Consider the following 20,741-nt stretch of genomic DNA (forward strand, 5'->3'; position numbering starts at 1 on the left):
TCCATTTTCCTAAAAGTATAATGCTTTTTCAAAGTCCTAAATTCCGGGGTTCTAAAATCTAGAAATGTCCTTTGTAATGTACCATTTATTCCTTATGAAGAATCTTCCTTTTTGAAGTTTTCATTGAAAACACTGAAGACAAAAAGAGTTCTTTTATGCATCTTGTCTCAAAGAGTCATCAGGGACCCAAGGAAGACAGAAAGATATATAAGGACACAGGGATTTTTGGAATAGGTAAGGTTGGACCTAAGAATTCTACTAACACTTTCAAAGTCTCAGGAGAGCAGATAATGAAAGATCCATTTATATTTATCAAAAAGTTACTGAATTACTGGTCTTCTAGAGTAGATAGAAAATAGAAACTTTTAGAAGTTTTATATTTCACACTTCTTCACTAAGTTCTGAAGTGCTAATCAGAGGTAATAACTTTAAAAATAATAATGTAAATATTAATAATTTTAATAGCTACTAAGAATATTATTTACAGAAGCCTGAAAATAAGTTTCACAGGCCACAGAAGTTCAGGTAGTAGTAGAAAGACAAATAGTTGTATCACTGAAACAATAAATGAACATATATTTTTATATATGAGTGAGCACATCAGGCACTGAGTATTGCCATTGGTTACCCAGGCAGGGAAGGCTGGCTCATACCAGTTCTGCATGGAAATAGTAACAGGGCAAGTAGTAACAGAGCAGAAGACAGAGAAAAGTGGGAAAACCAGTTACTCAGGGTGTGTGTTAGTCTATTTCAAATTTAGACTAAGAATGTTCACAGCCTTCAGCATTGGTGGATGAAGAATTCATTAACACATACAACTGCTGCTGCTCATGAAGGATAAATGCTGAATGTGGCAGGAGCTGTTTCCAGTACAGCAATTAATTGTATTTTTTGTTGATCACTCAACTGCAGACTGGCACCAGGAGGACCAAAAAGGAACCTGGCAGAATATGATAAAAATTTTATGAGATAAAATCTCTTATTCTTTACTCTCAAGTAAATTCTCTCTAATACCTATATTTGTTCATCTTGACCTAGCTTGAGTGGGGACCTTGGACATGGTGACCTCCAGAGTTCTCTTCCAACCTTAACTGTCATCCCAGAGCCTTTCCCTTCAGGGACAAGGGTCAGCAACTTCTACCCCCAGTGAAGCCCTTGGAAGAGCTGAGTTGGGGTGTGGATACTCTCAGTTCAGTTGAAAAAAGAACAGTGACAATTTCTTAGTGACAATCTTAGAACAGTGACAATCTTAGACAAAAGAATTTGAACAATTATTATCTCTCTTTCTGTAACCACTGTTAATAGTTATTGTTCTTTACAGTATGCTATTCATAGCCACCAATAATGTGAGATGTTTTCTGCTTTCAGACTAATCCAGTCCCACTTTGGACTGGATTAGTCTCAAAGTAGAAAACTTTGAGGCTAATCCAGACTTTTATAGCAAGAGATTATAAAGCTCTCTGCTTCTTGCTAATAAAGATTCTTCTTGAGCCTTCTGATCAACCTGAAGACTGAAGTCTTTCTGTCCCTTACTCAACAGCATCCTTTGGGTGCGTCCTCCATTGGCACTCAGGAGCTCACCAGGGCTCCCCCACTGTAGTGTGGTCTGCCTGTTTTCCAGGTGTCCATCTTTGGTTCACTGGTCCCAAATCACACATTGACCCTGAGGTTCAACCCCACTTCCAGCGCTTCCAGCTCCTCTGCTCAGCTGTGCAGGACTGTGTAGAATCCTTGGTGCCTGCCCTGGGTCCAGACATACCACAAAGAGTGCTAGGGATTTCAGTAGCACTGAATATTGCCCAGATTTTCTCACACCTCCTGAAGGCACATGTCCTGTGCTAATCCAGCTGGTGTCTGGTGAAGAGCACGGTGCTCTGGGGGCTTGGGGCTCCATCCCAGTGCCCTGATTGGATCTCAGACCTCAGACGAGGTGCCGAGCACGAGACACCTGGGGGGAGTCCTGGAAGTCCAGAAGTGTTGTGGACTTTGATCAACGGGAGGGACACTGAGAGATAGGAGACTTCACTGGGTAATGGGAAGGTTGTTAATAGGGAGACACAGGTTTAAGATTGCTGTACAGGGTTTAGAGAGTAGATGGAGAATTGGCGTGTCATGCCCTTTCTCTCTCCCTCATTCTGTGGTGATGGGCACTTGGATGGTCATTACTGAAGTGCACCGGCATAAGATAAAAAGATTTTGAAAATGATAAATATTGTACACGTAACTTGGGTATAAGATGTGACTGTCGAGGGAGGCAGAGTGTGTCATGCGGGTGACACTCTGTGGGCAAAGAAATCTTTGATAAATTAATAATAAGACGAAAGAGAACTGAGCCTCTCGTCCTTTACCAGGTGCCCAAGGCCACTCCGGGCCTTTCCAGGCCCTTCAAACAGCTGAAAACCGGATACCTGATAGCTCACCACAGTTTTCCCCTGGCATCTCACCTCAGGTGGCTTGAAAGATGGGGATTTGCTGAGGAGATCCATGTGGGTTTCCCCCACAGTTCTCTGGGCTTTTTCTCCTCCTCTTTTTTCAGCACCAAAAAGCTCCAGCACTCCGCATGACTCTCTTGGCAGGACATGGCACTGGGCACCATTGAGCCAGACCTGCAGGAGCAAGGAGCAGCAGCATGAGCCACAGGCAGGCCTGGAGGAGCCATCAGTGCCCCCTCTCCCGGGAAGATGTTGAGGACAGCCCGTGTACCCTTCTGCTCCATGGGTTCTGCTCTGCCTGCACCCAGCACAGGGCCAGACAGAGTGCCTGCTCTCAGGCAGCCATTCCAGCTGCTCTCGTGCTCCGTGCCAGCAGACAGACAATGTAAAGCTGTCACCATCTCAGCACCACTGCCACAGCACCAGGCCCAGGGAGGAGGCACCAGGCCCAGCTGGAAGCTGCACTGGCAGAGCACATTGGCCAGCTTGGTGCTTTGCTGGCTCTTGCCCTCAATAAACATTCAGATGCTTTCCAAGGGTTGTTTGTTGTACTGTTTTCAACACCAGAGACCCACCCACTCTAGGCAATGTTTTCCAGCACTGTGTGGCAGTGAGCTGCCCCAAGCTGGGTATTTTTCAAACTGAGAATGAGCATTAGGAGCAGGGAGGTTGCTCCTCTGCCTGCCACCAGTAGACACATACTGGGGGAGAGCACACAGTGCATGTCACAGTGCATACCTCTGACTGAACTTTTCTGGCTCCTTGAATTCCTTAAAGGCGTTATTCCCATAACTCTGGGATGCTCTGCATCCAAAAAGATAAAGCATTCCATTGGGTTCTTCACTTCTTTGCTTAGCTCCACTTTGGGGAATGGACTGTTCTGTATCTTGCAGTATTTTTATGTTGTGTCTAATAGCTGCGGACATGGAATGCCATGGAGCTAAAACAGATACTAAGACAAGAATCAGGTTTACTCAGATATCCTAGAAACACTATGTCATTTTAATTCTATCCCTAGAATCACTCTGAAATGAATGTGTAGTCCAAAGCAGTCACAGTAAAATCCCTCTTTCTCCCACCACTCACCACCATAAGTCAGAAGATGACTATAATGCTTTTTACAGCTTGAAGGAATGACCCAAAGCCACATGTAAATTTTGTTGTGACAGACCAGGAGAGACAAAGAGCATGTCTCCAGCATCTTACTGCAACTGGCTCTTCTCTGATGTCATTTTCTGACACTTGTTTTATAGCTGTTCAGCACTTTTATTGCCCTCCAATTCACAGAAAAGTTATTCACTGCTGCTGGCTATAAATGCTGTAGGAAAGGGTGAGACGCTGGAGAAAGGCTATTTACAAAGCTCCAGGGGATCTCCTGCTGCCCAGCAGGACATCCACACGGATATGACCCAGCAGCATGGGGCATGGTCACCCTAAGATGCTTGGGCTTGAGTGCCCCAAGGCATTTGGTAGCTGCCCTGTCCTGGGTGCTGGGGAATAACCACAGGCAGGAGACTTTGGCCTTGGTCTGTGCAAAGCACTCAAGTGCAATCATCACTTTTTTACTTATTGGAAACCTTCACCTGGATTTTCATGGGAATAAAAGTGCAGGTTTCTGCTACAAAACTTTTAGAGGGATAGAGTATGGGTAAATGAAGGTGGTATAGAATGTAATCTTAACCCCTAAAGAGTTGCAGCTGAGCCAATTATTAAGGATTAGGAGCAGGCCTGATTTTAACAGGCCACACCTGTAGGCAATAAGAAGAGTGTTACAAAAGAATGGATTGGTTGATTGAGGAGAACTGGGGTTTGTTGGCTGCTGTGAGGACAAGGAAAAGTCAGTGCCTAGAGGAGCTGCCTACAAGAAATGTCAGGGAGGTATGAAACTCTAGCAACATGGAACCCTTGCAATATAATGACAATGCAAATTGTATGCAGGAAAATCCAAATCCCTACTTCAAATCTGAGGTTGCTGGAGCTGGTAGAAGGCCTTGGTACTTTACATCAGGCAGAAGAAAAACAGTGACATGTTTTTTCCTCAGCCTTGGCCCCAGAAATGGGCAAGCTATCTTGATTGAAGCTTTTGCAGTGTGGAGAAAAATGAACTGATAACAGATGCTCATTGTGTAAAATTTAATTCCAAGTTGTCAAAGAACTGTAAGCACAACTTTTTCAGCTTTTATAGCTGGTGCTATCACTTTGTATTCATCAAACAATAATTGCTAATTCTGTGTGCCTTCTGTTCTCTCTGTATGCTTTTTTGTTCTGTTCAAATTTCTAGCAGCACACAATGCCATCAAATTTGAAGTGCAGCAGCTGGAGACAAAGAGAGCAATGTTAATGGGACGATTTTCTTGCAAATACCACACTCAGGAGCTAATTGGGTAGTTCACTTACCTGGAAGATGGAAAACTGCTTGGTAAACAAATGTCTTCACCAGGCCAGTACATTTGAGGCAGACACATCTCACTGCTCACAATAGTTTGACTTCCTCATCTATCATTCATGAGAAGAGATGGACTACCCTGAAGAAAAGCATTAAATCCAAGTGACTGAAGTCCATAACTCCTGCTCATGGGCAGCCCACAGATCCTTCTCCAGGCTCCTCTTTCACAGTGCCCCAGAGTCCCCAGGTGCTGCTGTTGTGTGACCTCTGGCACTGCCAGCAATGCTATGTGTGAAGGAAGATGGGGAGGAAGATGAGTACTTACTAGCAGCCCAGGGTGGCTGCCTGCTGCACTGGCTGTGCTTGCCAGGACTGTGACTTTTGATGGACCACAGCTGTAAAGGGCTTTTTCATCCAGTGCCAAGACCTCTGAGATATCTGCTGGCACAATACAGAACCAATGTTTTACAATGAGAAGCCAGAACCTACCAAAATCAACTTCAGGAACTGGAGATATAAATATTATGACTGGAAAATGCCATGATGCTTGAGTTGTCCCGATGGCTTTTTCAACCAAGCTGCCTGTCCTACCTACACTGTGGCTGGTCTGGATCTGATACTGGAGAATCTCAGAGGGGTTTTAGAGATAATGACTGCTGTCTGAGAAGGTCTGGACAGCCAGGGAATTACAGACAACTAAAACCAATTTCTCTGCTGTGTAGGAGCTAAACTGTTTACACTGGGCAAGTTTGCACAGAAATGAGTAGTTCCTGCAAAGGTAAATATCATATACAATTAAAACAGTACTCTTATATAACACTTTTTCTATGCAATCTTCAAGTGCAATTACAGTAAAATTCAAATTTTAACAGAAGCATCAAAAATATGGGCCATATGAGCACACAGTTGCATGTGTTGATGCAGTTGCCTCTACTGAGTAGCAATGTCTGTGGAAATATTGGTAGACTCCATTAACTGGGGCAAAAACTAATATATATTTGTTTAGCATTGCAGACTATCACGACATTCTTCTCAGTAATGCGTTTGGTGTTTGGCTCCTCAGGGCTGCACTGGAAAAGCACCCACAACAAATTAAGATGTGAATTTGAAAAGTCAAGAATTAAACTGCATTAAAAAGTATTACACGGGCGCTCCTAGCCAGAATTTCAGTTTCCTTAATTCAATCTGCTTTAGTTCTCATTGGAAATTTAATAAATTAAATTAAGGCCACTTTAGGATTTTTTTTTATTCGGAATGAGAATATACAGATAAAAGTGTAAAGAAATTAAACTAATACACCTTAAAAGACTCATTCACATGCATTTTCTTGAGTTAGCCTCCAGAAACCTTATCTGATTTACATGTGGAATTCGGGGAAGATTTTTAAAGGCTGACACCTGCAGGTCCTTTCTTATCATTTACTTTTCTGTCTGTGTGGTTGCCCACAGTCAGAAGATATTAAATGAGTGTGCATTTCTCAGCTTGCTACCTTAATTATAACTGCCATCATTTGCCATGGAGGTACTGATTTTGAGAAAATAAGTGTGTGATAGCAGGGTGGATACCTAGCAGGGAAAATGTTGCTTAATATGCAGTATCATGGGCTTTTTTCTTCCCTCAAAGACACAAAAATGAGGGGTTGTTTTACATTTGCAGCCAAATTACACTTGAGTGATTGCATAGGCAAAAAAATGAAGGAACAAAATGTAAAGAGGTCTCCCCAGCAATAAAAGTGTTTTCTAATTGGTTAATAAAGTAGAGAGGGAAGCAAAGGCTTAAGAGGGGATGGAGTTTTGGTACCCAACAGGGCAATGAGCAGCTCAGCCACCAGACTGTCCTGAGACACATGGGGAAATGGTGATGTGTCACCCAGAATTTTGTGACCATGTCTTATGGAGCACCTCCTGGGACTTCCTCATACAGTGCTGATGGGAAGCACCAAGCCAAGCACCAAACACAGACACCTCTGGACTGTTTTCAGGGATTACATATGAGAATTTTCCAAAACGGGTCATGTCATGGTGGGTATTTGCAGCTTCTGGGTCACAAGATAAGGAGATCAGCCTAGAAGGGGGTTTTGCAGGGGGTGACTGTAAGGTAATTTTGTGATTAAGCTTATTCTTAGGTAGCTGATCCTGGAAATATCCCATGCAAGTGAGGCCATGCTGGGGAACACACAAGAAGGGAAAATTGAAGAATGAATTAAAAAAAAATCTACATGCTTTGCATTCATTTTCTTTGAGGTATGGGTTTGTCTTTGACACCAATGCAGGTCAGTTACCCAGGTGTCTGTCACCTTTGCCATTTTTCTTACCAACTCCTTGGATTATGGAATAAAATATTTATATTTTTAAAAAATATATATATTTTGGACTATGAGGCTACAGGTTACCAGTGTCAGTTCTGTTTTTTTTTTATAATGAGACATTGAAACAGTCTCCTTAACAGCTATTTATCATGAAATGCAGAAAAGAGGTTGAAATTTGTTGCCTATGAATGTTGAGTGAAAGTAGCATGTTCATATCAAGCATTCTCAAGCTCATTTTTAAATATTAAAATACACTATATTAGCAGAAAATACAATTAACGTTATAAACTTCACTTTTCACGACTTGGAAACAAAAGCGATGGGCCCTGAAATTGTGACAGCACAGAACTGCAGCTATAGGGCCATAAGTGAAGTGCTACAGGTGGCATTAGTCTGTGGGATGGTTTCTGAAAACTTATGAGCTGCAAAAATTGCTAAGGACAGAGCTGTCGTGTTAAAAAAGTCTAGTAATTAAAACAGATAGGGAAATAACCACCTTTCTTTGCACTTTCCTTTTTGTTCTAAGGCTTTCAAGCCAAATGTTCTGGCAGTGCAAAGCTGCCATTCTCCGGTGTCTAGGAAGGTGGTGCTAAACTACAAATTATGGAAAAAGTTGCAGGAGCTGCACACACTGCAGCTAAAGGATGTTCAGCGTTAGGGAAGCTCAATCCTTTCTGTAGCATCTCTTACTTTTGTCATGCGAGAATCAAGATCTGCTCTCAGCTTTGTGGCTTTTAGGCCATTTATATTGTAGAGTGATGTATGTGCTCCCACTCACAACAGACAATGTTTGCCTCATAAAAAAGCTGCATCCAGCTCATAGAAATATATTTTATTCTTCATATGCATAAAGAATTTTATACTGTCCTCATGTGATCGTCTCTGTTCTGCTATGCATAAAATTCTTTGGTTTGCTGTTTTTTAACCTGAGTTTAAAAGTGAGCTTCTGCTTCTGGTCACGTTCTTTTTCGAGTCTGAAGACTTTTTCACTAAAACTAGAGATGAATTGCAGTGCAGACATGTGGGATGTCCAGGAATACCAGGCTTGGGCTACTGGACTACTTTGACTTTTTAGTATCAGTGCTAATAATTACCAGTTTCCTATGAAACTTCCTATAAAATAATGTAATTTTTTTAAGGAATGGCCTGAGAGAAAGGTTAATAGTGTTTGTTTCCTTAATGTTGTGACATTTTATCAAACAATTTCTTTACTTATCACTTTTATAGACAGAAGTGATGAGATCTTCTTCCTGGAAAATTGGATTCAAGTACTGACTTGAAATGTGTTTAAAAATCAAGGATTTGTGAAAATAGATCCCTCTGGTTTCCTCAAACTCCTTGTTTTGTTCTGAGGGCTCCTGTTCACCTGCCCAGGCTGTCTGCAGTTTCAGTTCCTTACCTGATTCTCACATTTGTAATAGGTGATTATTATAGCAGAGAGAAAGACAAAAATACTCACTCCTAGTCCACAGGAGAGGAGGATGAAAGAATCTATCATAGAATCAGTATTTTCTGAGTGCCAGCTCTGTGATCATTACCTATTTTTGTGATGAAAAAAATGTATATCATTACTAACATCATCTTTCTACTAAGTAAATTATTTCAGTGTGAAAGTGTGATTTGCCCATAACCCTAATGAAGCAGTGGTAATGTAATGTACAGGTAGTTCCAAAATAAATTCTCATCTTTAAAATCCTAGTGAGATCTGCACAGAGCTGCTGCAGAAAGCATGGCCTGAGGGACATGTGTGGTATGCAGAGGTCTAAAAGACCAGCCTGCAGTCAGTTGGCCCCCAGCAAATGGCCTCCTATTCTCTGAGAAGAGATGAATTAGAGACAAGAACCATCCCTGGGGCTCCAAGGCTGAGAAGAATGTCTGCCATTTGAAAGCAGGAGACTCCCACGAGCAGGACACCAGCTGGCACAGCAGCAGAGCCCTTTATAAAAGTCATCACAATGACCTCAATAGGGATATGTATGTGCTGGCTGCTCCTGAACCCTGTGGCAAGGGACAGCAATGTGACCACATCCAAATGGGCACACAGCAGTGTATTTAATGCTCTCACACAGCAAGACTGCTCACTGATTACAGTTTTACCTGGCAGTGTTCATAGAAGTGTGCTAAATCTAAAAACATTGATTTCAGTCCACGGAATACATATTGTTTCCTTGATGTTTCATTTTTTTGGAGTATTAGTTTTCCCTTGGTTTTGTGTATGCATTGATATTCACGCTGTGGTGGATGGTTACTTTGGAGACATTATGCAGGAACACTGTTTAGGAAGCATGGAGCTTGTCCTCTGTGAAAAGGATGTCCCTATGTCACATCCCCTACGTGAGCAGTACAGCATGATGGCCTAGTGGATAGATGGGGCCAGCTGTGACATTGACGGTTGCTTTAGGATTAATACTTCCCACATAAATAATGCATGCTTTTACAAAAGCACAAGAGCCATGTTAGCATACTTCTAATTTCATCCCAAACACTGACAACCACCAGCATAGCAGGACTATTTTACTATTTTACATCGTAATGCAGGATGGCTTATCAAGAAGGAACTGCCATCATGATTCACTCAGTACAGAAGAGATTAGAATTGACTGGCTCTAATCTTGGCACAAGTCACATCCTTTTGCTTATCTGGTTTCTTCATAATTCACCTTGAAGTATTTGCCACTGAGAGATGTCTGGAGCTTTTGTACCTGTCAGTCATGGAAGGTTTGGATGGGGTGCTGGATATCACTTAAAAATGAAGGTGTCAATCAAACCGACCACACAGAATTCCAGACTTGTTTGTTCCATGTGGCTTATGAGGATCACAGTGCTCTCAGGAACATCCCTGGAGACCAGCTCTGCAACATGACTTGGACAGCAGTGGGAGGTATCTGCTCTGGAATGGTCCTAGAAGCTGGTTTGTTTTGGTGTTACGTGAAAAGCTTTCACGATGAAGTCAAGAACACAAATATATACATATATGTAGATAGGCATTATTTTATGTACATAATATTTATTCTATAACATATATGCTCCACATCATACATTTATAGTGGTTTTTAGGGCTATATATGTACAAGGGCAATGAAGCTGGTGAAGGGTCTAGAAAATGTCCTATGATGAGAAGTTGAGGGGAATTAGCTTTTATTCTGCTAAATTAAGTATAGGCAAAGAAAAGACATGCAGACACAGAAGTTAAGCACAGTATTTTGAAGGAAAAGAGAAATATATGCAAAGGCTGGCAGGACTCCCCACAAAAAAAAAGGTGTTAAAAGAGAAATTCAAGGAAAATAAGGTGAAAAATGCAAAAAAAAAAAAATAGCACAGCAGGACATTTTTTATGGATGTTTTCAGGTAAAAAGAGTTGTGGCTTTTTAGGAGGGTTTTATGCTCAAGGCAGTTGATAGAAAGTTGCTGTTTCAAATCTTGAGATGTCTCAGTTATTTCTTTCCACCACTATTATCCTTACACCAGTGTTAGACCCCTGAATGTGGTGGTGTTGCAGCCACACAGAGGAGGGGAGGGCACCTGTACCTCACCAGTTATCACAACAAAAACCAACTGGTGGCATTTTGCAAACCTGCCCTCCAACAGTGGGATTTGTCTCCATTTCATTAAAACACGGGATAATGCATGGCCCCAGACAGCGCACAAAGTTGCAATTCACTTCCAGCTCCTCTACGGAGGTTGTAGCACTAATGAAGCAAATCACATCTCAGAGAATATAGCCATGATTTAGTACGTGTATAACTGTAATAAAATGTTGTTATGGCTGAGATTGTTATGTTTTTAATGGAAAAAAGAAGAATTAGGATTGAAATTGAAAAACAACCTAGTTCCCATAAAAGTAAAAATGTGCTTGGATAAAAGGTTAATAGAGTTAATTGTGGGGAGCAATACAAGACAGCAACTCATGCTAGAGGAGATAATTGTGATTCTGATAAAGGGGAATTGTAATTAAATAGAGGCTGGATAAACACGATTATCCTGAAAAGGTTTCCCAGCACAGTACTGGGAGGGTGTAAGATGTGGAGGCAGACGCCTGTACGTGATCTGGCAGTAGAGACACCGCTGCTGCCAGCCTTGCTGGGTGCTCACCACTGCGGCACGCTGCCCACGCTGCACTCTGGCCAGCAAAAGGCAATAAATTGAGCTCATTTTGAAGTTTAGTTCACCTGCAACACCAACTGGCAAGTGATCTTCCTGTCTTGCTCTTCTCATTTCTGCTGGTGCCCATTTCCACCCCCATCCTGCTGTGGGGGCAACAGCTCTGGGTGCTGGCCAAGGCTGATCTGCTGCAGCATGGCTGTGGGTGGAGCAGGTGAGGGCATCCCTCCCATACGATGCTTTTCCCAGAACTGATAAAAGGTTTTTGTACAAATATTAAAATGAAGTGCAGTGTTTTGATACTGAACCCTGAGAGACAAACAGGGACTTTCCACATTGATGTTGCTGAAATGGGTATCTGTGCTTAATATTTTTATTTGTTGAGTTACCAATGTTCCACAATAACCTATATGAGATGAAGGGAATCAAATACAGCGTATTTCTCCCAGGACAACCAGAAGAAGTCCAAAAAGCTATTTAGTTTATGTTTCCTTTAAATTGTGAAACATTTTTGCTATACTTTCAACTTTTAATGATATATCATTAAAATATAAATATACTTAATTTGAATACAGGATGGTATTAATTCACCTTTTTCTATAATTCCTACTTATAGATTATTTTACATAACACATACAGAATAAAAACCCCTGAGAATTTACTAAGAAAAACTATCAAATAGTTCTGCTGCTCAATTATTTATAGCACTGTTTGGAATCGCTGTATATAATAACAATATACATTCCCAGATGCCCAAGGAAAATTTCTACTGGAGTGCTATTATTCTCTATTCAGAGCAAGTGAACATCTCTCTAGGGACTAAGCAAATTTCCCCTCTCAAAAAAGGGGGGGAAAGATCTTTTTGCTTTCAAGTTTTTGTTTTTCCAGTGCCAACTTCCAGATCTTCAAGTAGACTTCACAATCCCATATACAGAGAGCAGTTTTCAGCCCTTACTGTCACCTTTAAGCTCCCTCTTTCAAACTTTTTTCCCCTGAAATTTTCTCCCCAATCTCTGTGCTTACCTGACATACTTGTCAGTTTACAAGCTGCAGTGAATCCTAAAAGCAGGCTTGGACTCAAAATGTGTCCTCAATGTTTTTTGGGCACAACCTGCAACACTCTAGGTTGCTGACAATATACATATTGGAATAATCCCACAAGTAGTAGGGGGGATAGTATCCATTGTGTGAATGAGACTGAGAGCAAAGTGAATTGCAATTGTGGAAACTCCCAGCACGGTTTCTTTGACTTTTTATCCCTGCAGCTGGCATGTGATACAGTAATGGTCTTACTCACATTCCTGTCTTCTCTGCTTGTTAAGCGAGTTTGTTGAAGTTTCTTGTACCAGACATGCATTTGTTTGCAACCATTTCTAAGATCATGACTCTACTGCCTAAATCAGTTGTTGAAACATGAATTCTGTGCAGAAAATATTTAGGTATCAAGGTTATTTTTAAACTCAGTCATGCACAACACCTTTGCTTCCTTGTCTACAACTACTTTTTCTTTTCAAGAGATTCTGTTTATTGAAGCTTACAGAAAGAGTAATGATTTCTTTTTTTTTAATATTTTTAAGCTTCCACTGAGTTCATTTCCTGGAGGGATATTTCTTTTTGTCACTGTACAGCAACTATACACAGGACCTAGAATAAAACACAGATGACACAGTAATATTATTCCCACAAAACACCTCTAAGGACATTGGCTGCATACACAGGTTTTGCCATCCACAAAAATTAATGTAGAGATGGGAAAGTTAAGACCAAGTTGAACACCTACCCAAAACATGTTTTGAATAGTCTGCCACACAGTGTTTCTGGAAAAACAACCTTTCACTGGTGAGTGACATATTTCAATTCCCTAAAGGAGAGAGGGGTTTTGAGAACATATATTTTTACTAATTCTGCAACAATCAAAACTGAACTCTGGAAAATGTGTTTAATTTCTATGAAAATGTCATTCCTCTGGCTCTGACTTGCTAGCAGTGATTTTTTTTCCCAACATTTTATTAACATGACACTTTTACTTGAGAAAGTAGCTGGCACGTGCTGTAAATTTTGTGTTCTCCCAGGAGAAAATGAAGCAAGAGCTTTAAAAAGGAAACAGTGAAATGGTTACTGCTCATGTTTACTGACAACTGAAGGTGAACCTTTCAGTTATTTTGCTGTCCCCCCGCCTCACATCCTCCAGTGAGAGGATGGAACACTGAGCTCCCTGCCATGGAAAAGGATCTCTGCACGACTTGCTGGTAGTGCACTGATTGAGTGAAACAGGGGCAGCTTCATAAGGAAAACTGAGGCTAACACACATCAGAATTACAAAAAGTAAAATTACAAAACATGTTTAAACTCAGTGAATGCAGCTGCTCCCCTCCAGTACAAACTACCACCAGGAAAGATGATACTGCACAAGAGATCAATGTTCTCTATTCCAGATGTCTTGTTCAACTAATCTTCATCTAATTTTGATTAAGGTATCTCCATACATGTTTGCATATAACAGAATTTAGGAAAATTTTGTAAGCATGGGTGCCACCCCACTTCATTGAAGACCAGGAGAACTTCAGCCTCAGGAGGACAATGGAAAGAAGTTATGAGTTCCCAAAGCTTGAATACTCCTGAAGTTTTGAGGGGCTTAAATAATCTTGCTGGTGATAGGTGTCTAGCCAGTACAAAGTTGATAAATCAAGCTATGAAGTTTTTTTTTTTTCTTCACTGATGAGATGTTCTAGAAAAAGAATTCCAAAAAGCTTTCTCCCACTGACATTGGAAAGCATTTGAGCCTTGTATTTATCATTTGTTCAAATTAAGAACACTAACACAGGTCAGGTAAAGGTGGATTTCTTCTGCTACCTTTTGTCTTCATTTTATCAAGCACATTCTCAGCTTTTTCACAACACAGAAGTGATGTCCTTTGCAGCTATATCCCCCTTTCATGAAATATACACAAGCATCCTGGTAAATCTTAGCTAGAAAGGTGATGCAGGCAGTAAAAGAAAATAATGTGGAACACTTTACGGATGAAAGACATGCCCTGATAAACACCACATGTGTGTTTATCACATGTAGATGCAGGCAAGGTGGGAAAGACAGAAATTTAAATGGAATATTGTGGTTTTCAAAATATTTTGAAGGTAATGTCCAATCCAAATCCCTCCTGACACAGCTTGAGGCCATGTCCTCTTGTCCTGTCACTAGCTGCCTGGGAGAAATGGCCAACCCCCATCTTGCTACAATCATGTGGAGCAGAATGGCAAACACTGGAAAGAGCAGATGGTAGTGATGTTCTGCTTGCTGGTAACTTATTTAGAAGACACCAATATTGAAGTCTTTATCTTCAGTTGCTTTTATGGGTGTGTGCCTCCACCATTCCTACCCTTACATGCCCAGATCTCTTTTGCATCACTACCATTTTACCTTCTTACCTACAAAGGTATCCAAAATGAAAACAGTAGAGTTCTGTCTACAGTTAAACTAACCCTTTCTTTATTGCAATGGTAGTAAGAAATCCAAGCCAAGGAAGACAAAAAACCTTGGAAAACTCAGGTTTTGGGTGTGCAGGGGTATTACCCAGCATAAACTTTATTAGGAGACATTATTTTCCTATGTCAAGAATATCTACCATGATCCTTTGGCTATATTTCATTGGTTTCACTTTAAATCTCATATCTGTTATTATCAAAAGTCCTTAGTGGAGGCCCTGAGAGGCTACTTCCCTTGACACAGCCCTGAAGCTGCGAGACACAATTGGCAACACCACACAATCCATATGTAGGCTGGCTACAACCCCATTTTCCAATGTGAGGTAAGGCAGCAGCTTTGATCGTTGGCTATCTGTTGTCCTCTATGACAATGGTTCTTCTTGGATACGTCTCAACATCCACAAATATGTAGCGAACCTCAAATCTTCCTGTTTCAAGATTCTGGAAAGAAAAGAATTTCAGAGTGTTTTTTTCTCTTTGGTAGTTTAAGTTCAAGACTAAGCTTGTCAGGAGTATCAAGCAATTGTACATACCTCTTTGACTTCCACATGGACTGTTCCCTGTTTCCCTGATTCAGTGCCCTCAATATAGAACTTCAAACGCATGTGTTTCAGTCCATCCTTTACGTATTCAATGTGACTAAAAACAGCAACACAAAACAAAAACCCAACCACCCAGCAAGAATACAGATTATATGCTAGTTAAGACTTCAAATTTAAAACTTACTTAGAGGAGTTGCTTACTTATTTTGTAAGAAAGTGTATTCCGGTGGTGTCCTTATGCTACCTTGGCTTCCTTCTCTACTGCTCCTCTCAAGCTTTACTGTGAGTGCCTAAGGACTAGTGGAGTTAGAAGAGCTAATTAGCTGCTGAGCATTATGAGATTAAATGCTTAAATGTCCTCACCCCAGTCCTCCCCTCAAAACTGAAAAGCAATCCACTGCTGAAGACCATGGAAATTCCTTGTATTTATTCTAAAAAAACCCCTGACTTGGAGATTTGGAGCCCAACATCTAGAAAGAGACCCCACACCACCAAGACTTCTAGAGTTTTCTTAGACACTTAAACTAAGTCATCAAGCCAAAACATATAGAACATGCTTTTCCAAATTAATTATAAGGTTGGTAAAAACAAATCAAAATGAACAGCTTACTATGTGCTTTACTTTGGCAATAATTTTGTTCTGCTGAAATTGTGGAACTTTAGCACTGTTTGAGATCTCCAACCTAAATGCTGGAGTTGGGTTATGCTCATGTATTAAATAAATAGCACATCACTTTCAAAGTGACTACTTTGGGAAATTAATGATCCCATGAGAGTTCTGGTGCCAGTTTATGTTTCCTACTGAAATTATTAACTGCTGTTTAGCACCAATCTTTATTTCTATAAGGCATGCCCAGGTACACACTATGAAATAAACCTGCAATACAGTTTAAAGTGACATGATGGAGTAGAGAGAACAAATATGATCAAAGAGCCTTAGTGCAGTAAATTTACATTCAAGGTGTTCATACACAGAAAACCCTGTGGATTTTTGAGATATGTAAAATCATTCTTACAGTGCAGATGCAAACTCTACAATCTTACCTAGTTCTCAGCTCAAAAATTTATTTAAAATACAAGGCATTCAAATTATGGAAATTAAATACTAGGAAAGTGGATTCACAGTAAATTTACTTATTTACAGACGTGCTCAGAATGTTTGTGCACAACAATTTCATTCAGCAGCTTCACTTTAAACATTATGTCACAGAGTCTGGTGAAGAGATAAAACTTCAACGAGTAAAAGTCACTTTCATCAGAAAAAATAAAAAATCTCAATTTCATGGTTCAACCTCTATCTGGGCTTATGTGTCTCATCCTATATAAAACTTCATTGAATGCATTCCTGCCAAATAACCCAATAAGGCAGGGAGGACTTATGTTTTGTAAGAAATAATTCTGTTGTTTCTTTCAAAAGGAAAATAACAGATACACTCATGAAAGGTTAAGGTGATAGATGTTCTGTTAAATACACATTAGAGATGTTGCCTCAAGTACCAAAAGCATTTTGCGTATCAGTTCAGTATAGTTTCAGACTGTAAACTTCTATCAGATTACTGCTCCCCCATGCAAGCCTAGGCCTCTGTACTACTCTTTTTAGACTCATCCTATTTTTTGGAGAGCTCTGTGTCTACCACGAAGACATTGCTTGTTTTGAGGCACTCAGAATTGGCATTTACGGTGTATGGCACACAAGAGGTACTGCAAAAAACTTCTATGTTCAATCAAAAGTGACAGGATGTGTCACATGCAGTTCATCACTCTAGAACTAACTTGTGATCCAAAAATATCTTTGCTGTGCAAAAACTGATGTCTTTATGGGGCATACACCAAGGGGTACCTGACATGCTGTCGTCTTCCTCTTCTTGTTGCCTCTCCATAACCTTTGATAGAGTCACCAAAAACAGCAATTATCTACAAGACAAAAGAGGTTTGAGCTGTCAGAAAGGATCACATATAAACAGGTATTCCAGTATCAGTTCCTGCCTCTGCTGTGAATGCATCTTCTTTTAACAAAATGCCCCTGGAGAACTTAACATGTCAAGAATACAAGCGTTTATGAAAGAAAACAGTTTAAGGAAAACTCCTCTGTATTCCAGTCCTTTTTAATCTTTATAGTGCCATATTAAATGTCTAAAATAAATCCTATTGATATCCTCCATTTGTACTGTTCTCTGAGATGAAGACATGTAACCTGATATTTTGCGTAAAAAGAAAAAAAAAAAGCACAAAATATTTGCTCACGTTTCCTCCAAGAGAATATGTTTCAAAGTTGAAAATGCAAATGCACTCCCCTTCATATTATCTAAAAACCACTACTGAATAAAAAATTTAGTAATCTTTTTTCTGATCTATAGAGTCAGAGTAGATCAACTTAGTCTTAAACGTACTTTAAATTTGGTTAGAAGGGGAGGTTAAGTTTTACTCTGCAAGCACTGGAAAGAAGTTTTAATTCTACAAACTCATTCCAAAGCAGTCTTAATTTTTATTTGAGCAACAACTTGTCACTTAATTTCTAGGTTATCCTCAAAGGCATCTGTAGCAACCTTGTTTGAAGGATGTTTTGTCTGAAGTAGTTTTTTTTTTTTAAATCTAGTTCCATATTGCTTTTTTTTTTACACATAGCTATGACAACTATGTGATCCCATTACTCTTCTCCACCTATTTTCCAGTTAGCCAAAAGAATGCTAATTGTGCTCCAAATGAAAAATTTAAATTCCTGGGTATCAGCACAGTGCCTCACAGAATGACAGAACCATAGTGAACTGTCACAATAGAGTAAGTGTGCTGAGAAAAGGCAGCAGGTAAGCTCTACACAGCTTAGTGGGACCAGTGGCCTCTCTGACCTGCAGAATTCAAGTGCTGGATTTAGCAGGCAATCAGAAAAGTCCCCAAGACTTTCTGTATGGTGACACAAGTGCATGCTCTGAAGGGCACACTGTATTTATATCAGTTTTTGTTCTGTGGCACAGTTAGTTGGCTTCTAGCAGGCTAGTTCAGACAAGCTCAATGCTTGCACTGACTTGTCCTAAGGGAGGCTTGCTCTGGAGCTGAGGCACCCCATGCCAGCTAAAAGCACTGGCAGAACTGCTCAAGCACCACGTGGGGCTTCATGTAGCTTGTGAGATTCCATGCACAAAGTTTTGACTTGAAGAGAGACAGTAACTGCTGAGAAACAAAAACTTAGGACTAAAGCTCAAAAACCAACCTCAGGGTGAGATCTGCATTTCTCCAAGGCATCTCCATAGATCTTATTTGGACTAGAAGAAGAGAACAGCTCTTTAAAAATCACATAGAACAAACCACCTGTAACAGAAACAACATCAGATGGAATGAAAACTTTTCAAACCAGGTGGAATTAATGAAAAGTGTCTTCTGATAAAGAATGTAATTTGAAAAAATAACCTGTAACACCAATTCCAACAAGCACCACAATAAAATAGGTAAAGTCTCTTCCAGCTTCTTTCACTGAAATTAAACAGAAAACAACACATAAGTTACAACTTTGGATAATAACACTTGTATGACTTTCTTACATAAATGCTCTTTTGTTAGTCTGTATATAGCAATAACATTTTAGCAGAAGAAAAAATTCCAGTAACAGTTTCCTTAATGCCTCATTGATGTAAAAGAGACCATGGAACATCTTTTATATTGTACAGGGCATGTTTACATCTCTGTGTTAAGCATTATTACTTTGTTTGCCAGATGTTTTCAAGATCCAAAGTAGCAATCACTGCTACTTTTTGGGTGCATGAGAGCCAGATTTTTCAGGAACTAATGAGGGATTTAGCACTGCAGTATTCATGCTACCACCTAAACCCACAACCACTGAAATCCTTATGCAAAGAAAAGAAGTAAAAATAAAAAAGTAAAAGCTTATAAGTTCCACACACTGAAAAGAACTGATTTTATGAATTTGCAATCAATAGAAAAATAAAAAGGGGAATATTACACCAAAATAATTTTTAACATTAACTGCTGTTTGTCTGATTAGTTTTTATCTTTCAATTTTGATCGAAAGTACAAGTGTCAGTATATACCACAAAATAAGTCATAGGAGATTCTCTATTTCAAAATATTTGAGTACTTGGAAAGAGACTACTATCTTTTAGCGATAAAGTGGAGTATAAGTTATGGAGGAAACATTAATAACTATTTCTCCTGCAGTCTTCTAATCAGTTGAAGTGTTTTTCATAAGTAATTTCAAAGTACTTAAATTTTCTGAGGCTAATTATGTAGTAACCACTTTTCACTGAAGTGAATGAGACCAACTAAAGTGAAGGCAATCCATAAAGAAACTACCATCACATGTAGAGCTTTGACAATTTTGCTGGAGGTGAACTTATTTCAACAGCTGTACAGACAGGCCGCATGTGATAGGTTTTCCTTCTGAAAATGAGAAGCTATTATATCTTGTGCCTGATAATTATTTAGATCAACAGGCTGTTTAGAAGAAGTCACATAATTTATTCTGATTGTGCAATGCATACAGAGAAGTGTAACATCTGCTCCAAACAACACGATGGGAAAGGAAAGCAGCTTGGTGTGCTGAGATCTTTTTTTTCTAGATACTTGATGTTTGGAAGTACAAAACTTTAGCTGCAGAAGGAACCGTCTCCAGCCCTTCTGAGCAGCACACAGCATCCTCCGCCTTACCTTTCTGAGCCGCCGACACCAGCGTTTCCTCGTTCAGCGCCCTTTGCACGGACACATCCTTGCTATTACCTCCCGGTTTTGCAGCTTTCAGCCCTCCCGCCCGCGTCCCGAAGCTCTGCCGGGCGGCGCCGAGCAGCAGCGGGGGCTGGTGCCGCCAGCCCGGGCAGGAGCAGGAGCAGGACGGGGTGCGGGCCCCCAGGAGCGCCCAGCCGCGAGTGGCGAGCAGCCAGCGGCCCAGGCAGCCCCGCCCGAGGGCGGCGGGCAGCGTGCGGGGCAGCACGCCGGGCATGGCTCCCGCCGCCCGCACAGGGCAGGCCGGCCGAAGGGAGAGTTCGTGCCGCTCGCCGGGGAAGTGCCCGGGCAGCTTCCCGCCCCGAGAGGCCGCTGCTCCAGCTCAGGAGCCCACCTGAACCTTTACCGCCGGCGGCCGCCGCTGGCCGCTGCCCCGGCGGAAATGTTTGGGACGGCGGAGCAGCGAGCGGCGGCGGCGGGCGCTGGGAGCCGTAGTTTGAGCGGGCTCCCTCTCCCGCCCGCCGCCGGGAGCGGCTCGCAGCGAGGTCACTACAGCGCCCGCCATGCCCAGCGCCGCTGCCGCCGCCGCTGCCACCGGCACAGCCCGCCCTCCGCGGGCGGGGACCCCCGGCTCCTTTCGGGGTGGGAAGGCGGCGGGCAGCTCGCCGTGCATGCGGTGCCGGTCACCCTTGTAAAGCTGTGTTTTCAGACATGTTTTTCTTCGTCTTGCCCACATATATTTGTTAAAGCGATGCATTGAGGTTTCCGCGAATGGAGACGGCTAGAGGGATCTGGACAGGCCAAATCATTGGGCTGAGA

The 20,741-nt window shown here is 41.2% G+C and overlaps 1 protein-coding gene across 1 annotated transcript; it reads right to left on the reverse strand.

The window, feature by feature from the left end:
- Nucleotides 1-12,728: 12,728 nt before the first annotated feature.
- Nucleotides 12,729-20,368, reverse strand: TIMM21 (translocase of inner mitochondrial membrane 21). The gene is made up of 6 exons (XM_064705745.1): nt 19,911-20,368; nt 18,657-18,719; nt 18,460-18,557; nt 17,092-17,165; nt 15,243-15,348; nt 12,729-15,150 (listed from the first exon to the last, which is right to left on the reverse strand). Exons 1-6 carry the CDS (start codon nt 20,197-20,199, stop codon nt 15,058-15,060), a joined length of 723 nt encoding a protein of 240 aa, XP_064561815.1. The 5' UTR covers nt 20,200-20,368; the 3' UTR covers nt 12,729-15,057.
- Nucleotides 20,369-20,741: the final 373 nt, after the last annotated feature.

This window comes from Zonotrichia leucophrys, chromosome 2 (genome assembly GCF_028769735.1).
Source record: "Zonotrichia leucophrys gambelii isolate GWCS_2022_RI chromosome 2, RI_Zleu_2.0, whole genome shotgun sequence".
In the NCBI taxonomy this organism is placed as follows: domain Eukaryota; kingdom Metazoa; phylum Chordata; class Aves; order Passeriformes; family Passerellidae; genus Zonotrichia; species Zonotrichia leucophrys.